The sequence below is a fragment of the Histomonas meleagridis genome (genome assembly GCF_020186115.1).
Source record: "Histomonas meleagridis strain 2922-C6/04-10x chromosome Unknown contig_20, whole genome shotgun sequence".
NCBI lineage: Eukaryota > Parabasalia > Tritrichomonadida > Dientamoebidae > Histomonas > Histomonas meleagridis.
In genome coordinates, this window is record NW_027150805.1 from 330,923 (window position 1) to 354,094 (window position 23,172).

Below are 23,172 nucleotides of genomic sequence, written 5' to 3' on the forward strand. Positions count from 1 at the left end.
CAAATTTCCGTAATCATAGAAAAAGTGGGATTTGGTCATTTATCATTTCATTAATGGAAGTACAACAACTTATGGATGATCTCGCCGACATTGGCGCATCTCTCGAAGGTGGTGAAGGACAAACACGTCTTCTTGATCGTGCTAAGGTTTGGACCACAATAATTGGAATTGCTGAAAACGAACCAAATGTTCTTATCCCTTTGTTTAATTTCCTTGATTTATATACAAATATTGACCCAAAGTTCACAGAGGAAACAGTCCCTATTTTAAACGAGAAAATCAATGTTTTTTCTGATTCAAATGCTGAACTTTCATCAAGAATCAAAGCATCTATATCACTCTTTTATTTACTTCCATATATTGAAAGCAGTAATGTTATAAAAATTATTACAACAGCAATTGAAATCACAAATCAATTATATAATGAAAAGAAAGAAGTTCCAATAGATTTCCTTCAACCTCTTGAATCCATAGATTTTGGCCGTTTCCAAGACGAAACATTTGTTAAGCTTTATACTTTTATTGAACAAAAGATTAAAGAGAAAAATACAGCAGCACTTGTAGTCTTAGCCCCAATGTCTCAAATGCTTGTTCAATTCAAAGATGAAGCAATAAGTTTTATTGAAGAATCATTAATGGAATCATTATCAGGAGATGATTTCAAGAAACTTGCAGGTTGTTATCTCATCCTTAACCTTTCACAATTCTTTGAAGTTGATCCAGCTTTCGCACAGCATCATGGAGAAGATTTATTCAAAAAAATCAAAGCATTATTAATCGATCCAAATCCTATTGTACGCAATAAATCCAACAAAGCATATCGTGAGCTTGTTGTTACCAAAGTATTTCTTCAAGAAGATTTTCTGAATGAAATCATTGAATTATATCCACAAATTCCACGTAGTGATTTAGTAGGCTTTTTCAAGATTCTTTCTACGTACATCTTTCCTGATGAAGAAAGTGAAGATGGTGAAGAAGAAGAAGTTGATCTTTCCATCATTCAACCAATCTTAACATTTGCCATTGAAAAGATCAAAGGCGATGATACTTATGTCAAAGGCCTTTGTCTTGATACATTTGCTGATTTAGGCTTTCGAGACAAAGCGTATGTTGAAGATGATGTTGAGTTTGCCATCAAAGAAACGGAATCACTGGTGAATGCAAAAGTGCTTGACACTTTTGAGTTTATTGGCAATTTCCTTGTTGTTATTCATGAGCAATTTAAAGGTATTTATGATTCACGTATTTCAACTCTTTTACCTTTAATATCATCTGAACTTGATGATGAAACGATTGGCAGTCTTAAACGTCGACTTTCATTAGGCTCCAATTTATCAGTGATGATTTCCAAAGGATTATGTCCCGAACTTACACAAACAGTTGTTAACTTTGCGATGAAATCACTTGAAAGCACAGACGAAAAGATATTATTTGAAGTTTGTGGAATATTTTTACCACTTTGTAAAATATTAGAAAAAGATACAGCAGTCCAAATCTTTAATACATTATCAGCACATCTTAAAACAACGACAAACATCGAAAATGTTAATGGTTGGTGTCATGTCTTATCCAAACTCATTAAACATTATAACATTGATACGACGCAATCAGATGAACTTATCAATGATATCCTCGAAGGTAAACTCAGTATCCTTCATGGCCATAAGTTACATCAATTACTTGAGCCGATATTATCGTTATATCATTTCTTATCACATTATATTAAATCGAATCCTAAAAAAGGCGAAAAAATATGTGAAACATTAATTTCATGGTTACCACAAACCATATTCCAATCAATACCTTCTTTGTTATCACCAATTTCGGAAGGCATTAAAATCGGATCAATTATATCAAATGAATCAATCACAAATTTATTAACAAATTTGATAAAATTGTTAAATAAATTTGTAGAAGATGATATCGATGAAATAATTTCGGTGTTAAATTTGTTAAATGAAGTTTATATTAAATATCCAAAGGCATTTAATAATATAACCGAAATTATTAATAATATGAAAAGATTAATATCAATGGTGGATAGTAATAATGAAGAAGAAGATAACGAAGAAGGTTTCGATAGAGAAACTATTGCGATAATGCCTTCAATCACTAACTTCGTGTTTAATGTTTACGCGTCGGATGATTCAGTAGAAGTAAACGAAGAAGTGTTAAGTAAATTGATCGAGTACTTGCCTTATCCGCCAGAAGTGGAAGAAATGAATGACATCATGGCAAACCTGTTGCAGATGCTGCAGGACGAAGAAAGATTCGAACCGGTGCTGATCCCAGCGCTGAAGTTGATAACTGACGTCTTGTTGATGAAGAAGTCCGAGCTCGAAATGTATAACTTCGACGAAACGTTGGACGAAATGAAGGAAACGCTGAAGAGCTTGGTCAAGGGGAACAAGAAGAGGCAAATGGAAATAACAAAGGACTTCCAGAAGTCGCGCGCAAAGGTGAACAGATTCAACGCATTGATTAGATAGAAAGGTTAATAAAAATATTTGACGAAATTTTGGCGCTGTGAGCAAAAGATAACTTCGGTACGGAGAATTGCAATTCGCTCCTCAACAAATTTTTATTATTTTATATCTCAATGAATTTACTTTAAAATTTCTTTTGGATTGTGAAACAAAGCAAATAAAATGAAGCGCATTATTGTTAATGAATGATCTTTTGACTATGATTTCATTAAGAATTAAATGGTACCAAACATAAATTTACTATCAAAAGCTTTATCTTATTCTTTAAATTCCATTAGTGGGTATACAATGTTACATTGGCACAAGAACACTTTTATTGAATATACTTTCACTGTAATTCGTGCATTTATCCAACTGGAGTTAGTGGATATCGTTATGTCGTAGATAATGACATGGATAATATTCTTCCAGTTGATACTGCTAATCTTCAAAAGACATCAGAAAATGAGATCTAAGGATTTTGTTAGAAATTATTTAAATATGGATATGTGTTCTTTATAAAATTTAGGATAGTGTTGAAAATTGTTTTTTCAATGGGGATATGTACAAAATATATAATGTTGTGAGTTATAATTTTATAATCTTTTATTCATAATCAATAATAGATTTATATTTTCATATCTAATATTTGTTATTCTAGAAAATAAACAATAAAATTAAAAAATTTTTGCTATCGAAAATATGAAATTTTTTCATTTTCTTAATGTCTTTCATCATTAAAATTTCTATAAAATATATATTTAATAATACAAACAAATTTTTATTCTATAATAAATTATTTTATCCAATTTTCTCTTATACAACATTCCATTACTTCCAATGATTCGAAATTATCTTCTGGTGATTTCAAAGTAGCGAAAGCCAAATCGATGCACAACAAAAACAAATATAATTGAACGACAGCTTGTTTTGGATCTTTTGCAATTATTAAATGTTTCAAATTCATTAAATATTTTCTAATTTCATCCAAAATTGTTTTCAAGGACAAATTTTCAGGTTGTAATTCGAATTGTGAATTTAGAAATGTTAATACATCATCCATTTTATACTTAATTTTATTCCATTGTTCAGATATAACATTTAGAAGTTCAATATCGAAATCTTCTTTTTTATTAAAACTATACAGTAAAGAAGACAATTGAAACTTTTTAACAAATTCTTTTAAAGAAATTTCATTTTTATTTTTCGATTTCGATGCAAAAATTTTTACAAATTTATTTATTTGTTCATACGTAATATTATTAAAAAACATTTTAATAATTTTAATAAATTTCTCATTAGAAATTTTAGATTTAATTTTATACACATTTAACATATTTTCAAACCTATTTAACGAGTCATTATAATAATACTCAACACATTTTCTTAATATATTATGCATTGCGATATATCTTTTCGTAGATTCAAGATATATCGCAGGTCTTGAAATACTCATTTCGATAATCGAATTCAAAAAAATTTTATCATAAAAAGGCAAAATATTTTCGATTTGATTTTGTGACAAAAAATATTCAACAAAAGTTTCAAGACAATCATTAGTATGCATAATCACAGAATAACCATTAATCATACATTTCGCTCTCATTTTGATAAAAAACGCAAGTTGTTCCTCATTTAAAATCTCAAACAAAAACTCAATAAAAAAATCAATTTCAGAAGTTCTTCCCTTATGTTTCATACAAGTATTATATAAATCCCAACAATATTGTTCGGCTTGGAAAGGAATTTTAAATTTCTTTTGTGAATAACTGATAATAAATTCCGGAAATTTCATAATTTTAGATTTGTTTTGTAATGAAACTTCATCAAAATTTGATTTCGAATCATAAATTTCATGAATTTCATATAATATCCACGTAAAACTTTTCGGTAAACGTTGTGAATAATTTGAAGAAATTAAATTCAAAAAGCGAATTTCATTTTCATCATTATTATATATATCTATTTCATTATATTTAATTTGTTGTGGAATTAAAGTTTGTGTATAATTATCATTTAAAGAAGGTTTTTTAATTGCATTTATAATACAATTTTTAACTAAAAACGAAGAAAATAACTTAAAAAAATTGTTATCTTTTTCAGTAAGTAAAAAATTTCCTTTTAATATTAAATTAACTTTATTTATGTCCGCTCTAAACTCATTTTCATATTTCATTAAAGATGTTTTAAATAATGCAAAATCTTCATAAGAATTAATTTCAATTGTTTTATATAACGTTGAAATAAAACTTTTTAAATATTCGTTTTTAACTAATTCATATAAATCTTTACTTAAATTATTTGTTTTATTATTCGAATTCCAAAATATGTTTCGATTATGTATTAAATCAATTTGAGTTTGTGTACGAATAAGTTTCGGTTGAATTCGAGATTTTTCCATTTCATTCGATATATTTAAGATTTCGTGATCAATTCGTTTGATTCGTAACTTAATGTTTTTGATTTCTTCATTCGTTTGTTTGATTTTTTCCGTTTTGTCGTTGTTTTTGCTTAATAATTCATTAAATTCTTCGTTGAATTTGGTTAAGTCATAAAAACGTTGTTTCGAAAGATTTGTAATTTTTTGAAGTTCATTTAATAATGAATTAAGTTTTTCGTTCTTTTTGTTGATTGAGTCATTAGTTTCACTTATCTCCGATTGTATTCGTTGTATTCGTTGCGCTTCATTTGAGATGTTTTCAACAAGACAATCTCGGCGTGAAATAATTTCATTGATCTCTGTTTTAATATCATTAATTTGGGAAATTAAATGGTTTTGTTGATCATTTAATTCTTTAAGATGCGTTTTTAATTGTAAAATTGATGATTTATGATTATCGATTTTATTATTAATGGATGAAATTATGGAGTCATAATGAGATTTGATAGATGGAATAGAACCTTTTGCTTCAACAAAGATGCTTCGACAATTTTCAAGGAAATCGCCTTCATCTGTACTCTCGATAAAATATTGTCGAACTACTTCAGAAAATATTTCATTGTACGATTTTTCAATATTAGAACTTGAGTCTTTGTGAGCTTGAGAAATGAGTCGATCTAATATTTCGCTTAATTGAATAAAATTTGAATCTGTCGGTGGATCATATGGATCCAAATATTTAAAATAAAACCCATTAGGAGCTTCATGTGGCTGTCTGCTTTTAATCTCAACTTTAATGTTTGGTTGTATTATTTCTTTTTTTTCAGATTTTGTAATAGAAAATGATGTTTTGGGACGAATTTTTTGGGTTCTAACATAAGATTTGAAACGTGGGGTTGATGGGGTCGGTTGTATTTCATTTGGTAATGGAGGCTTTGAATAAATAATTGTATGTTGAGATGGTGTTTTTCCTAACAAACCTGATCTAACAAGTGCTGGTTCAATTTCTTTTGTTGTGGGATTAGGTTGTACAGTTTTATTTCGAAATACACTCCCAAGTAAAGTGGAGTGCTGCATCCCAGATTCTAACGGATTTTTTTCAATTTGATTTAATCGTAGTCAACTTGTCATAATCAGTTTTCTTTTTCTTATAGGGGTTCCATGGAAGAAAATAAATTTTTCCATTTGTTAAAAGCAATTCAAAATATTACTTTAAATATAAATGAAGATAACATATTATTTGATGTTCAAGTAATACTTAATCTTTTTGATGATAATTTTTCATATTCTTTTAACCTCATTATTTGCCAATTGTTATATTCATCTTTTGTTTCACGAATAGCAGATTTTAATTTATGTTTTGAATTCTTGAAAGCAATTGAAAAAAATGAAAAAGAATTAAATAAAAGTAATTATAAAATTTTAGATATATTTGCACAATTTCTTATAACAAAATCAACTCAAGAATCCGATTATCTTCTAGAAAAATTACTTGAACAAAATATAATTAGTTCGGAAATTGTTAAAAATAAGTCAACATTATATTTCGCACAATATAAAACTTTAGAAGAAATCGAAAATTCGGATTACTTAGAATATGAAACACCTTTTTGGAATGATTTTTTTGATAACTATGAGCAAATTTCAAAAGATAATTTTAAACTTCATAAACAATTAACTTATGAAGGGGTTAATCCATTAAAATTAGCTATAATAATCCGAAATGACGAAATAGAAGAGCTTCAAAAATTATCATCTTCACAAAATGAATTTGATTATAATCAAAAAATTAAACCATCACTTTATGAAAGATATACTTTTATTAACAATGATACTATTTCACTTATTGATTATGCAGCATTTTTTGGATCAATAAAATGTTTTAAATTCTTATTTTTGAATGGTTCTAATATAACAAATACAGGAAAATATGCAATTGCTGGAGGAAATTTAGAAATAATTCATATTTGTGAAGGAAATAAAGTAATATTTAAAGATACATGTGATGCAGCAATTGAATATCATCGCAATGATATTTTTAAATATATTTATGAAAACAAAATTTTCGATATAAAATATGTAAATGATTTAGTACGAAAATGTATTTTATATAATAATTATGAACTTTTAAAATATTTTATTGATAAAGGAATTGAAATCAATGATTCTATTATCAATGAAGCAGCAAAGAATGGAAATTTGTTTCTTGTTAAATATTTTTTTGAAGAAAATTATATTCCAAATGATATTTTGGTTTCAATAACAAAATCAGGAAACATCGAATTATTTAAATATATTCTTGAACAAAGAAAAGTTAATATCAATATCAAAGATATTTAATATTTTTTTATAGCATTTATTTCGAAAAAATTGGATATATTTTAATTTATTGGAGTTTTTTGTCGCCATTTAATACAGCTCTTATGATTGCCTCTGAATATGGATATACAGAAATTGTTAAAATACTTCTTGAACAGGAAGGAATTCTCATTAATAGTAGAAATATAATTTTATATCATTTAAAGTTTCTTTTTAAAAAATGATGTATGAAAATAATTTTCGGAGTTAAAGTAGATTATTTAAAACAGCAATTTTTTTGGCATCACAATATGAAATAGCTAAATTGCTTTTCGACCGTAAAGAAATTGATGTTAATCCCAAGGCTGTAAATTTTTTCAATTAAAAATTTATTTTTATATTTTAATATTTTAAATTAATGTCCGGAAATTATTTAATATATTTTGGACAGCATTAATTTATGCATCACAAAAAGGTTATACCGAAATAGTAAAATTACTTCTTGATCAAAAAGAAATTGATATTAATGCCAAAACTATTTATTTGTTGCATTTAAAATTTCAATTTATAAATTCAGATTTCAAAAAAATATTTGGAAATTGTTCAAAACATTTGATACAGCAATTATTTTAGCTGCTCAAAATGGACACACAGAAATAGTTAAATTACTTCTTGAACAAGAAGAAATTAAAGTTAATATTAGAACTATTTGTTTATATTATTTAAAATTTATTGTAATAATTTGATATTTTAAAACAATATTTAGAAGTTATTTAAATTATTTGAGACAGTACTTATTTTAGCTTCTCAAAATGGTCATACAGAAATAGTTAAATTACTTCTTGAACAAGAAGAAATATATATCAATGCTAAAGATATTTATTTGTTTTATATAAAATTTATTTTAATAATTTGATATTTCAAATCAATATTTGGAAATTATTTATGATATTTTATACTGCTCTTATTGAAGCATCTGAAAAAGGTCATACAGAAATAGTTAAAATACTTCTTGAACAAGAAGAAATATATATCAATGCTAAAGATATTTATTTGTTTTATATAAAATTTATTTTAATAATTTAATATTTCAAAATAATATTTGGAAATTATTTCAAATATTTGAAACAGCACTTATGAATGCATCCGAAAAAGGTCATACAGAAATAGTTAAATTACTTCTTGAACAAGAAGGAATTGATATTAATGATAAAGATATTTATTTGTTTTATTTATTATTTATTTTAATCATTTAATATTTCAAAATAATATTTGGAAATTATTTAAATTATTTTGGACAGCACTTATTTTAGCATCTTTAAAAGGTCATACAGAAATAGTTAAAATACTTCTTGAACAAGAAGGTATTGATATTAATGCTAAAAATACATGTTTATTCTGTTCAAAATTTATTTTATTAATTTTATGTTTCAAAATAATATTTGGAAATTATTTAAATTATTTCAAACAGCACTTAGAGAAGCATCTTGGTATGGTCATACAGAAATAGTTAAAATACTTCTTGAACAAAAAGGAATTAATATTAATGCTAAATATATTTAATTGTTTTATTTGAAATTTATTTTAATAATTTGATATTTTCAAATAATATTTGGAAATAATTTTAAATATTTTATACAGCACTTATGTTAGCATCTTCAAATGGTCATACAGAAATAGTTAAATTACTTCTTGAACAAGAAGGAATTGAAATTAATGCTAAAGGTATTTATATGTTTCATTTCGGATTTATTTTACTAATTTTCTATTTCAAAATAATATTTGGAAATTATTTAAATTATTTAATACAGCACTTATATTAGCATCTTCAAATGGTCATACAGAAATAGTTAAATTACTTCTTGAACAAAAAGGAATTGATATTAATGCTAAAGATATTTGATTGTTTTATTTGATATTTATTTTAATAATTTGATATTTCAAATCAATATTTGGAAATTATTTATGATATTTTATACAGCACTTATTATTGCATCTGAAAGAGGCCATACAGAAATAGTTAAATTACTTCTTGAACAGGAAGGAATTGATGTTAATGTTAAAGACATTTATTTATATTATTTTGAATTTATTTTAATAATTTATTTTTGGAATTTATTATTACGACTTGAAACTGCATCGATGAAAGCAAAAAAAACAATGATAATGATATATTAAATTAATACTTGATCAAAATAAGATTAAGATTCCTTCTTTTGTAAGGAATGTGCAAAGGTTTGTCATAAGGGACACAATTAATTTCAGTATGTTATGAAAAATATTTTGCGGATGCGGAGCAGATAATTTCCTTTCCCCATGTAAACTAATTTCAAAACGCAACACCCAAAATAATAAATAAAGACTACATTACTAAAAAAATAAAACAAAAATTTTACTTTTCTTCGTTTCATTATTATTTTTTAATTGCAAGAAAAAAGTATATTTATTGTTTTTACCAACCATTCATAACATCAGTATTAGGTTGCTTAGTGTCGAAGCTTTGGAAGCCATCGCTTCTCTTTTAGCAGCAAACACGTTTGAAAGCAAAGACAATTCCAACAATCAAGAAAATCGATATCACACCGGTGTGTCAGCTGTTTTTTATCGTTTCAAACGAGATTTGAAGGTAAGTAACTTCAGTACGGAGTGTTATTCTTTTTCTGCGTTTTTTGGGAGGTGACGTGTCAGTTATTTTTCATTGTTGGGTATACCCAAGTTTATCGATAAATGAGGAGATAGGCAAACATACATTTGAAACGAATATGATCGTGCCAAGTCAAATTTGACAGATTCCTGGACATCTACCGTAGAATTCACTTTTTCACTCGATTTCACATTGATTTAATTTTATAAGGAAGTTTTATAAAAGAAATTGAAAAAATAAAATAGAAAATTGAGAGCAATTTGAAGGCAAATTGGTCACCTCACACTTTTAATGTCAGGTTGGAACGCTTATCTCGCAGATGTCAAGGATATCGCCGCAGGCTGTGCAATCATCTCACTCCAAGGTGCACTTTGTGGCAAAGAAGGCAAATGGGATGCCAAGCAAGCCGAAATGCAAAACTATGCAGCCTGCCTTAACAACATTGCATCTGCACAATCGAAAGGAATCACATATAACGGTAAGAAATATATCATTGTTCGTGCAGTTGATGATTCCCATTCTTTGCACAACTTGGTAAAGAAGCCGTTGTTCTTCAAAAGTCAAAGACAGTCTTAGTAGCTGCTAAGTGTGTTGATGGTCAAGTTCCAGCAGCAGTAGCCGCAGGAGTTTCTAAGTGCGTTGCTAAGTTAATGGCCGCCAACTGCTAAATTCACTAAAGGAAATGATTCACCCTAAATCTCTTTTCTTTTCTTTTTTGTAGAAGACAAAACCACAAAACACTTTTAACAAAAGAAAATTTAAATTTTTTTTTTCTTCATCAAATGTCACTTTTAAATAAACCATTAAAAATTGAATTAATTTTTATTCATTTGATGTCATTGATCGGATCCATTCGTTTGGCTCCTGTTGAATCTCAGCGTATTGCAAAAGAGTTTTGACGTCGTTTACTTCTCTTATTTCATCGATATCTTCACTTAGATCATTCCATTCGTTCAGAATCGTTGATTGCTCATTGTTAATTTTCTCGAAGAAAGTGTTTAACCAAACGTTTTCGTCATTGTTTTGTATTTTAATTAAACCATTTTCAGATATTTCAGGTTTTAAGTTACTGTTCACTTTAATCAGTAATTGAATCTTATTGATAATTATATACCAATGTAAAATCTCTTTGACATTTTCGAACAATTTCTCGTCATTTTCTTTAATTTGTTTTATGTTAATTAATTTCTTCAATAAAACATTTTTCAAATAATTCCATTCTTCCAAAGTTAAAATCCATATACCCAAAATCATTAAATAATAAATATCATCCAAACAATTAATATTTTCCAACAAGTTATTAAACTTATTAATATAACTTAACTTAATATCACCTTCCAAGAACAAATAACCACCGTAAATAATAAACGGCATCAACTGCAAAATTGAATGCTGTGACCCGCCCCCGAATTTCAGCGGCACTTTTTCACCGTTTACGATCATTTTGATGTGATATTTAACGTTCAAAAACAATAATTTGAAATAATCATTGATGTTACGTTTTCTTTCATTAAAGAAATCGATCAAATAATTCTTATATTTGTTCTTCTTCAAAGTGTTATTAGGTAAAGGATAAATGGAGTTACAAGGATGTTCACAATTACGTACAGCTGCAGCTTCCCATTCACTAAGTCGACCTCTATTATCAGATATTGAAGCCTTACTATGACAATTTGGATGAATACAAACGAAATTTGTATTAATTACTAAGTAATCATCGACTTTTTGGACATAAGAATAAACACCGATAATTTCTTGTGGTAAGAATTCATAACCTTCTTTACATATACAACATTCGAAGTTTTGTTCATTTAATTCATTAATCATTTCTAAATATTTCGGTGATAACATTTGTTTAACATTTGATAACGCTTTTTGACGTTCCAAATTTGCCTTTTCTTTTAATTGTTGAATTTGATTATTTTTAATTGTCTTAATTACATCGGAACAAATCGAAGGTTCTTTAATAGCATTTTCTAATATTTGTTTAGCAAAGTCACCAATGAATTTAGTTGAAGTAATATTTTCTAATTCTAATAATATATTAATAATTAAATTATCATTCTTAAGGAATAATTCTTGTGTAGGTTTATAACATAATACCATTCCTGCAATAGTCTTTAATAACATTGGTAAACAAGGAATTTCGACATTAACTTTCCATTTATCTTTATCATTTAATGGGAAAAGTTTTATTAAATATGAAATCGCATCAGATAAAATTGGCTCTTTAAATATCGAATCACGAATTTCATTTTCATTTGAAGGAATATTTATCATAAATTCACTAAAACCATTTAATAAGAATAATGAAGAAGAATTTTCAAATAAGTTAAATGATTCTGTAGAACCTTTCGGATGTAATCTATCTAAGAAGAAATCAATTACAGTTTTAATGATTTTATTATTTTTATCAGTAATTGAGATAATTAATGATAATAAAGGTATTAATAATAATTCCGAATTATCTTTAATCGTTTTCGATTCTAAAATACTTAAAAGGAATTGTACTTTAATTGTAAATGTTTTAGTTTCGATTTTATCTTCATTTTCTTCTTCAATTAATCGTTTAGTTATAATAATAATATTCTTTAATGTTTCGACATTATTATCATCTTCACCTGAATAATTAATTAATTCTTTTAATAATACAAACATTAATTCGATTGTATTTAATTTGTTTAATTCAATTCGATTAATTTGGACATATGACATAGCTTCAATTAATTTAATTAAATCATTTAAACCATTTTTGGAAATTTCATTTAAGTTATTTAAAGGATATAATAATTTCTTAAATCCATTATTCTCTGTTAATACTGAAGTATATAAATATTTCTCTTCTGGTGGTAAATCATCTTCACTTTCTTGTGATAAATTAGAGATCATTGGTTCTGTTGCTTCTCCATCTAATCCTTGTAATCTACAAATAACTATCATTGGTGTATTCCCATGATTTGGTATCCAAATTTGTTTATAAACTAAATCAATAGGTAAATCTAATGATATAATATTATTTGATACCAATAATTCCATTCCATTATCATCTTCAATTAATCCTAACATATTTAAATCTGTACAAACTTTGTTCTTAATATTCCTAAATAATGTACCTATACTATTAGACATTATTGGTTGATTAGATAATCGTCCTGGTATATAATCTTCTTGTGAACGTGCTTTTCGTGTAATGATTGGTACATTCATTGTTACAGGTGCTGGGAATACTATTTGAAAGATTTCTCGAATGACTAAATCAGGTGAAAACTCAATTGAATCAACAGCTGCTTGTAACATTATACGTGGACCTTTAATATTAATTTTAATGATTTGTTCATCTTCTTCATTTTGATTTTGATTTTGTGTATTATTGTTATTATTATTTAGAGGAATATTATCATCTTCATCATATTCATCATAATCATTATCTTTATAATTTTGATTTTTCTTTTCTTCATCTTCTAAATAATCTTTGTTTAAATCAAACTCTGGTAACATTATTTTCATGATAATATTCTTCATTATATATTGTGCATCATCTAAATATTTTGATCTTTGAACTAATAAACTTCGTAATTTGAAATATGAAGTTATTAATTTAATACATAAATTTTCTTTTTTATTAATGATATAATTTAATTTAATAATATCATATAAATAAACTTTAATTACTTTCATTAATGTTAATACTGGTAAACCTATTTGTAAGTCTAATTTAATTGTTGATTCAGTTTTCATTATTTCATTAACTTCATTAAATAATAAATTAATTAAATGTTCAAAGACATTATTTTGTAATGTTTTGTTTATAATTGTAATTTTACGTTCTAAAATATAATTAAATAATTTATATAATTGTTCATGTGTATCTTCAAATTTATTCGATGTTAAAATTGTATTTATTACAAAATCACTAATTTCTTTAAAATGTTTTGTTAATGATTTCTTATATAATTTATATAATTCTGTTCGTATTATATTACTTTGACAATTTAAAAATAACTTCTTACAAAATTCTTTGTTTAAGAATTCATCAAAGAAATTAAATTGTTCATTTTCATTATTTTCTTTCTTATGCCATATATCGAAATATTTTTTAATGAATTTTGTATTATTTTTTAATGTTGAACATATTGATATAATTAATGGCTCAATAACTAATGGTGTAAATATTGATGAATAATTCATATATTGGACTGTAGGTTCTAAAGCTTTGATAAATAATGAAAGTCTTTTTTGTTGTTGATTATCATTAATTTTTTCTAACATACAAATCAAATGTATTAATTGATTTGATACATTTGGTAATGAATTGATAAACATATTAATGATTTTTATAGTTAAATTTAAATCATTTTTACATATTGTTACAACTGAATCAATAGCAATTTGATTAAATATATTCTTTTCATTCGAAAACTTTAATAATAAATTTGAAATTTCATCGAAATTATAATTTACAATATTAACTAAGAATTTAATTGCATTTTTAATATAAATATTTTTACAATTATAACATTTGTTATTAATATTTAAATCATTTTTCTGAATTGATTTCTTTTTATATATAATAATTGATGATCTAATAGCTGATACATGTTGAACTATTTCTGTTAATGAAGTATAATGATTTCTAGATTTTTCATTATATAATTCATTTAATAATTTAATTTTCTCATTAATTGGTAAATTAGAAGCAGGTGAAAGTAATTGACTAATTTGATTCTTAATATCAAATAATGACTTATAAATCTTTTGTGCATCTGCTAATAATGAATCACATTTCTTTAATGAGTTATCACAATCATTTTCATTATTAATATGTGTATGAGAAAATGATGGAATACCTTTAAAACTCCAATTAAAATTAACAAAATTACTAAAACCACATTCACAACAAATAAATGAATCTAAATTATTATAATTAATATTTCGACAATTTCGACATTGATAAGCATTCTCATGACATTTCTGACATATTCCTGATCGCTTATCTAAGATTTCGGAATGACACATTGGACAAGTTAATGATACATTAGTTAAATCTTCCCAAAATTCAACAAAATGAAATTGTAAACAAGTAACAAATAATTGTAATGGTAATTCAGTCTTTGAAGTAGTTTCATTCTTATTAAAATTCATTTCACCAATGAATTTCCATTTAGGTTTATCAGTAAGTAAATCATTTGGTTCATTAATTTCAATGTTTGATATATATATATTAACTAAACGTGGTAAACGAACATTCTTTTTAACAGTAAATATTAATGATAATGATTGTAAATACATTGGCTTTTTAAGTTTTACAAAGATTTGATCATGTGTATACTTAGAGAAATCTTTATAATCATTTAAGTCCATTTTAATAGGTCTTCGTTCAGTATTATTACAAATCATACATGGTTGTTCTTCTAAATAAGAATCATCAAATTTAATATATTCAATTAATTGATTATATATATATGAATTTGGTATTAATTGTAATTCTTTATATTCTTTATTAATTGATTCTAATAATTTTTCAATTATTTCTTTGGGATTTGTTATCTTTTTAATTAGTTTTAATAAAAAATCAAAAAATATTTCCGATTGACTTCCATAATTACAAACTATGGGAAATATATTAATGATTTCTTTGGAGATAACTTCTGGTTGTAATAATAATAATTTACTAATTTCTTCACGTAATTGTTTCGATTTAGAACATATTAATAAATATAAAAACTCCGAACAATTCTCTAATTTGACTTCCCCTAAACTTAATAATGATGATGAATTTAATATGAAATCAGATTCATATGAACTCGTTAATAATTTGATTAAATTATTAACTAATTCATTGTTATCTAATAAAAATTGTATCCAATGTTTAGGATGTTCTTTCGATATGTTTAATATCTGTTTAAGTTTGGTGGATAATATAATCGAATCTTCATAGCTTAAATAATGTTTGAATAAATTGGACTTTTGTGAACATTCTTTAATAATGGAATTAAACTCACGATATTGTATTGTGTCCGAAAAACAATAAGCAGAATCTTCATCCCCATTAAACAATAAAATTAAGATTTGTCGTGCTAATCGTGAATAAACGCCTTTGAAACAAAAGCGTTGAATAGTGGTTCGATATTCTTCAAGGTTCTCTGGTAACTTATGTTGAAGAATTCGAGTTAAAAAACGTAAAATTGAGGTGTGAATGATAAGTTTCGGATCATTAAATAAATTTAATGGTGATAAATATTCAATAGGAACTGGTGAACAAAATGAAAATAGATCAGTGATGATAAAATCAGAGATCCCAACTGGATCAACTTGGAAATCTGTCATATTTAATATATCGAAATAACGTTGAAATGATTCTTTGTCAACAAGTAAGTCAGGAACAAAGTTATAAGAATCCAGTAATCGAGCTGAAAGACAAAATATGGCTGAAAGTACACAAATTACATATGGTTTTGTTAAATCACACTTCATTATAAAGTTATGTAAGGTCTGAAGAACATATAGTGACTTACCTTTTTCAAGTTCTTGATCTTCAGATAAGGTTTTTGAAGCAAGAGAGTAAATTAAATAAAGCCATCGGTATGAATTCGCTGGTTTTAGATCTTCATCAGTTAAAGCGTTTTCCAAATTAACAGGAGACATGGACAAAATGTCTCTAAGTGCAACATAAGAATATGTTGAATTTAAAGAATTACAATTATACAATTGATTAGCTATCCGATAAAAGATAGTATTAGCATTCTCCTTGATTTGAGAAAGCATGGTTTTGATCGATGGAATATTCGGATTTTGTGCTTCTAACTTTAGGAAAAGTTCCATTTGAACCAATGAGATGACTCAAACCGAAATTTTGACATGTTTTACTGGCACTTTTTACAGCTTTTGTAAATCAGGAAATTTTCGATCATGAAAATGGATGATTTTACAAATTAAAAATAATTTTTAAGTAAATGTTTTAAATGCCAGAATATTTTTAGTATTCTGAATAAGTTATTAAGATTAAGATTAAAAATTGATCATCACAAAAACTAAAAGTTAACATCAGAGATATGCAATTACTAAGTGGAAAATTTGATAAAAAAACAAGAAGAAAAAATGGGGATAAGATCTTTTGGTTTCACGTCTCTTTTTGGTCATAAATTTTCTTTTATTCAATTTACACAACTTTTGAATATATTCAATACCTTAAGTACCACTTTTGAATGAAAGCAAATAATTTTGAGAGAATTCTGATTGGTCATTTCACATTTTTTGATGTCAGGTTGGAACGCTTATCTCGCAGATGTTAAGGATATCGCCGCAGGCTGTGCAATCATCTCACTCCAAGGTGCACTTTGTGGCAAAGAAGGCAAATGGGATGCCAAGCAAGCCGAAATGCAAAACTATGCAGCCTGCCTTAACAACATTGCATCTGCACAATCGAAAGGAATCACATATAACGGTAAGAAATATATCATTGTTCGTGCAGTTGATGATTCCATTCTTGCACAACTTGGTAAAGAAGCCGTTGTTCTTCAAAAGTCAAAGACAGTCTTAGTAGCTGCTAAGTGTGTTGATGGTCAAGTTCCAGCAGCAGTAGCCGCAGGAGTTTCTAAGTGCGTTGCTAAGTTAATGGCCGCCAACTGCTAAATTCACTAAAAACATCCATTCACCCTAAATCTCCTTTTTTTTAAAAATGCAAAACATTTGTCCTAACACATGAACATAAATATTTATTTTATAAATTTGGAATAATTGATTAAAATTAGTTATTTCTTTATGATGTTTTGTCATGTTTTCTTAAAAAATTTAACGAAGATGGGTTCTAAATTGACATCATTTTGTTCATAATTTCGAGATGAATGTGTTTTATGAATGATTCCTGAACAATACTTTTTTGTAATTTTTTCAAAAGTCAGCACAAACTTTTTAATATATCTCATACAAAATTTTCTTTTAATTCGTTCAAAATCCACTTTTTGATATGTCTTGTATAATAGATTCTATAAGATCGTTCAATATTCGTATTATTTCAAAATTCAATAAAACCGTTATTCATATGTCTCTACCTTTGGAGGAAATTTTCTGCTTGGAAAAAATTCAGCTAAATATACTTTATGATTATTTGTATTGATCAAACATTCACTCCAATTGTAGCAATTATATTTGAATGTTTTTTTACTTGTTTTTAATGAAATCGTTTGGCTTTCAGTTTTTTAAATTTCAATCAATCGTAAAAATAATAGACTGAAATTTGTGTCGTGGAAAATGACTTTTTGAATTATTTCACGCTGAATTTTTTTTATACTCTCTCAATTTGACTGTTTAACCGCCCTCATGATGGCAGAGGATAATCATCAAAAAAATTTTTTCCATTGAAAACGTTCCGAGTTTTTTCTATTATTATCTGTGAATCATATTTCTTGAATGACAATAATGGAAAATATCAGTACATATAATATTGATGAAAAATTTTTCCTGTGTTACTCGATATCACTCTTGAATGTAAAATTTTATTATCGCGCCATTTATCTCGAAATTCAATGGAGACAGTTTGTGTTAAACGAACCTTTCAGGTGAAAAAATTATTTTTTGTCTCGTTTGATGCTTTTTAGATGAAACTGAGTTGTTATATTAGTACACTATATTATGTTTCACATATATGAAGATAATTTTTAATATTAAACACGCAAATCATTGACAATTTCATGTGAATAATCTAAATTCGAGTTAACATCAACAAGTGAATCATCACCTATATTAACGCATTAATTTACACCATTAAACATAACAGAAATCTGAGATAAAACTTCTTTCGGATTTCTCTCATCTTCAGAGGTGTGTTCAAATCTTAATTCAATTTTGTGAAATCATTGAAATTATGAAAACTCTCTGAAAATTGAATGCCCTATTAGCCACCAAAATAAAACAAAGCAAATGAGCGTCTTCAAAGTACATAATTACTTATTGGGACAAAAGATCGGAGCTGGAGCATTTTCATCTGTTAGATTATGCTTCGGAGAGGGCAAATCCCCGATGGTTGCCAAAATTACCTCTAAGAAGATTAAGTCTTCAGAGCAAGGTAAAAGGATTTATTTCAATGAAAAAGTCATTACTCCACTTTTGAAGCATCCAAACATTTTATCCATCAGAGAAGTAATAGAAGCTAAAGCTCAATCTTTCCAAATTTCTGAACTTTATGAAGAAGGAGACTTACTTAACTACATCAAAACTCACAACCCATCACCACAAATCTGTCTTCACTTTGTTGATCAGATACTTGCAGCTGTTGAATATCTTCATGAAAACTATATTTGCCATAGGGATATCAAATTAGAGAATGTTTTACTCACCAAGAAGCTTAACGTCAAACTTTGTGACCTTGGTTTAGCCTCGATTACTTTTGACGGAAAAGTTACACAAAAATGCGGCTCATATCAATATGTAGCACCAGAAGTCTTTGCCTCTGATGTTTACGATGGCATGAAAGCCGATATGTGGAGTTGTGGTGTCTTATTTTTCTGCATTTTCTCCAAAAAGTTTCCATATCGCGATCAAAATTACGATACTATTGACTTCAGGTTTGTTCCTGAATACATCCGTCCACTCATTTCAAGCTTACTTAGGCTCGATCCCACAAAGCGTCCTTCAGCTAAGGAATGCCGCAAAATGAAAATTTTTGATAGGCTACAAAACAGAGTACCACTGTTTACTGTAAGCTATAACATCCTCTCTCCAATTGTTAATCCTAATCCATTCTTTGTTTCACGAATTTCCCAAATTACTGGACAACCAACTCGTCAAATCAAAGAACTATTTTTAACAGACAAGCCCCTTGTTGAGAAACTTTTGTATCATTTCTTTACCATCCGAATGGAAAAGAAGATGAAAAAACATAACTCATTACCAATATTCAATGTTATTCCAGAATTTCCATGTATCTATCAACGTCAATACAAAGCTGATAGTTGTTCAGTTATGAACGAAGTTAAGAAATTCCTTTTGCCTTTTAATTGCTGTATATCTTCTCCAGTTACAATGAACAGATCTATTGTCTTAAACAAGTCGGACCAAGACTCATCTGCTTACTTCGAATGTTTGGATAACTCGGATTTGAACCAATGCACATTATCTCTAAGTGCTCATGAAGACTGCGAATTGTTCTCAAAGAGCTTATTCTCATTTTTGGATACAAAATTTGATACCGAAAACGCAGAAAAATGAGAAATATGCCGCAAAACACTTTGTATTTTTTGATTGTTAGATTAAAAATAAAAATTTATATTTTATCATTTTCCTCCATTTCATCGTCACCTTTAAATCAATACCAAACGGCCACTTTTTCTATATAGTGCTCAGAAAATATTTTAGCTATAGCGAGTAAACCATTGTAAATTAAACGGAGATTTAAACAGTTTTTTCGCCAGTGTTAAAATTATCTCGTAATTTTTGGCCATAAATGTTCATTATCATTTGCTTGTTTTTGATTTTTAAAAATCGAAATAAAATTTATTTTATAAAATTTACACATTTTAGATGCTAATAGTTTGATTTAAATTTTACTTCAATCTTGAGTGAAGTTGCACAGCGTTGGCTCAGTTAAAATGCAAAATATATTTGATTTGCTATAAATATTTTCTTAATATATTATAGTTGAGGGCGCTCTTTATAAAGATTGTTATAAAGAAAACCGTGAAAACACCAATGTTGTTTTTGTTTATCATGATATCTGTTGTATAATAAAATTTTATTGCAACATGATTTTAAAACTTTGATTTGATTAATCAAGATAGTCGGCAACTCATAGAAAATTAAAGAATGTTTCCCATAGTGAATAGGTGCTTTTGATATTATCCCTTTAAACAACAAAGTAAACTTTTCCTGTATATAGGAAAGCAAAGCATTCATATTTCAAAACGATACAATTTCCTTTTTTGGTACAAATTATTGAATTTTTTTAGATCCCTTAAAACCTTTTACCTTAATATGAGAAGATTTTTTCAAAAATACTTAATGATTTGTTTGGTTGCATTTTTATTAAAAGAAAAAATTATGAATGTGATATTTATGTGCAACTTCCCTTCTTTGTGTTCAAAATGATTGATACGATGAAACCGTAAAGGCCCAAAACTTCACCGAAAATCAATATCAGCATTGCGCCCATAATTAATTTTGGTTGTTCTGCAAGTGCTCTAACGGCAACGTTTCCTGCAACACCAATACATATACCTGATGCCAAACCAGTGAACCCAACGCTAAGTCCACCAGCAAAGTTTGCATATCCATTAAATGATGGATATGGTACAGTCATTGAAGGTGCGATGATAACTGCTGTAACAAGACCATAAATACCTACAATACCTGCCATAATGATTGGTAATATGCATTTGAAAACCATTTCAGGGTGAACTGCGCATACAGTAAAAAGACCAATAGCTGATTTGTATGTACCAACAGCACTACCGATAGATGTTAACGAAAGTGCAAAAGCAACGCCTAGATATGAAAACATTGATGAAATTGGTGGGCAGTCAGCTGGATATGTTGGGGCTCCTTCTCCTCCCATTTGTTGATAAGAATTTGAGAGGTCTGTTTGAATCGAGAACCAAAATCGGTTTTGAAAAATTAACGGTTCCTCACTAACAATCAACTAAACCAAAACCAAAGCATAAATTCTTTTATCATTAGAATATTTCATATTTTACTAGTATCCTATAAGGTCAAATTCCAACGGATGCTGTAAATTCAAAATGTATCATGATTTTTAAATTGACACATAATATATTATTTTTGAATAAAGTAGGTTTTACAAAAAATTTCATCATATCCTCCATTAGGATTGTCCATAATATAACACCATAAGATTTTTCTGAATGCAACATTCTAAGCAAATACTCATTACTTATGAAAGAATTTGCCTTTTGCTCCTTCGCAACACCCATTTTAAAAATTGATATTAAAGAGAAAAAAATATTTTGTATCAACTTAAACGGAAAAAAAATTGCGAAAAAGCCGAATTTTAATTTAAATTCCAAAACACAAAAAACAATTTACCAATTTCTCATTGGATGATTTCAAGCATATCATTTTTCAAGTGTAAAAACGACAATGCTTCTCCAACATTCACAACGAACAATGATAAACGGTCACCTCCGGGGTATCCCATAAATGCAACGATTTCTCTCCTTCTTTCATCGTACGCAGCGCCCATTGAATGCATTCTGGGTAGCATAAATAGTCCAAGTTCACTTATTGTTCCATCTGCAGTAGACACTGATTCGCCATCAGGTAGAACATGAAAAACAAACCAACGGAAATGTTTTAACCCAATTCCATATAAAAACATCGAATGCGAAGGCGCTTTCCCACCAATGAACATCAAGTAATTATCAAAATGGATAAGAGTTCCATCTGTAATTGTTGGAAATGGTTCTGGTCCTGTTGTTTGTTGGACAGAGACTGTCTTTGCTTCCATGTCAATGACAAGTAATCCTCCTGTTTTTGATGATCCATATCCATATATCAAATTGTCAATAATTTCGTAGGCAACGTTGGAACGGCCGCCTATCTCTTGTGGGATGATGTTCCATTGGTTAGTTGAAAGATCAAATATGCATAATTCAGATGGCCATACGCCATTGAAACCACCCCAGAGAAAAAGTTGATTTTGATAAGACCCAAAAATGCCTGAACACCTTGGAGATGGTGTTACACTATTTGATTGGATTTGTTGAGTTTGGCCAGTATTTAAATCTATTGCATAAAAGTCGTTATAAAATTGTGACATACAACAACCACCGAAAACAAAAAGAGTGTCGTTAATAAGAGAGGCGTGACAACCTGAACGTGGCGATATCATTTCACCAATAGTATTGAGTTGACACCATTGATGAGTATTAATGTCAAGAATCCAAATATCATTGAAATAGTTAGAGTTACCATCAATTCCAAAACCTGTAATAACCCAATTTCTTGTTTTATGTTGACAATAGAATTGGCCAGTTCGTGGTTGTGGTGTATTTATAGAGTTTGTCTGTTCAAGAGACCAAACGCCAGTAAAGGCCGTTTTTACAACATAAGTTTTTCGACTTCGGGAATTTTGAATTGGTAATTTTTTAATTCCGTTCGCTTTTTCATTGTCCATACGCATACCACTCATAGGTATAAACGCATCAGTGAATTTTTGGTCTGCACTTGAAGAACTTACATCATTCCCCATCTGTGCAGAGCAGAGCCAAATTTTTAGCCTCGAATGTTAACGGTCATTGATGAACCTTTGAAACGTTTTCTTGTCGCTTTTGAATGAAATTCCGAATAACGTGTTTTTAACGTACAATTTTTCACAATTTTTGATTTTTCAGGAAAATTAAAAAGAAAAGGCTTAATATGAAATTTATGGCGAT

General features: G+C 27.6%; 6 protein-coding genes across 6 annotated transcripts; 4 read left to right on the forward strand and 2 right to left on the reverse strand.

Moving 5' to 3' along the window:
- Positions 1–71: 71 nt before the first annotated feature.
- GO595_002687 (uncharacterized protein) lies at positions 72–2,489 on the forward strand (the record flags this gene model as incomplete). The annotated part of the gene is made up of 1 exon (XM_067915624.1): positions 72–2,489. One exon carries the CDS (start codon positions 72–74, stop codon positions 2,487–2,489), a length of 2,418 nt encoding a protein of 805 aa, XP_067776488.1.
- A 7,589-nt stretch (positions 2,490–10,078) lies between these two features.
- Positions 10,079–10,363, forward strand: GO595_002688 (Profilin A; the record flags this gene model as incomplete). The annotated part of the gene is made up of 1 exon (XM_067915625.1): positions 10,079–10,363. One exon carries the CDS (start codon positions 10,079–10,081, stop codon positions 10,361–10,363), a length of 285 nt encoding a protein of 94 aa, XP_067776489.1.
- A 6,681-nt stretch (positions 10,364–17,044) lies between these two features.
- On the forward strand, positions 17,045–17,419 carry GO595_002689 (Profilin A; the record flags this gene model as incomplete). Its single annotated transcript, XM_067915626.1, has 1 exon — positions 17,045–17,419. One exon carries the CDS (start codon positions 17,045–17,047, stop codon positions 17,417–17,419), a length of 375 nt encoding a protein of 124 aa, XP_067776490.1.
- Positions 17,420–18,805: 1,386 nt separating this feature from the next.
- GO595_002690 (CAMK family protein kinase) lies at positions 18,806–19,993 on the forward strand (the record flags this gene model as incomplete). Its single annotated transcript, XM_067915627.1, has 1 exon — positions 18,806–19,993. The coding sequence occupies one exon, from the start codon at positions 18,806–18,808 to the stop codon at positions 19,991–19,993; it is 1,188 nt and encodes a 395-aa protein (XP_067776491.1).
- An 841-nt stretch (positions 19,994–20,834) lies between these two features.
- On the reverse strand, positions 20,835–21,335 carry GO595_002691 (V-type proton ATPase 16 kDa proteolipid subunit; the record flags this gene model as incomplete). Its single annotated transcript, XM_067915628.1, has 1 exon — positions 20,835–21,335. One exon carries the CDS (start codon positions 21,333–21,335, stop codon positions 20,835–20,837), a length of 501 nt encoding a protein of 166 aa, XP_067776492.1.
- Positions 21,336–21,830: 495 nt separating this feature from the next.
- GO595_002692 (Kelch motif family protein) lies at positions 21,831–22,988 on the reverse strand (the record flags this gene model as incomplete). Its single annotated transcript, XM_067915629.1, has 1 exon — positions 21,831–22,988. The coding sequence occupies one exon, from the start codon at positions 22,986–22,988 to the stop codon at positions 21,831–21,833; it is 1,158 nt and encodes a 385-aa protein (XP_067776493.1).
- Between the last annotated feature and the right edge of the window lie 184 nt (positions 22,989–23,172).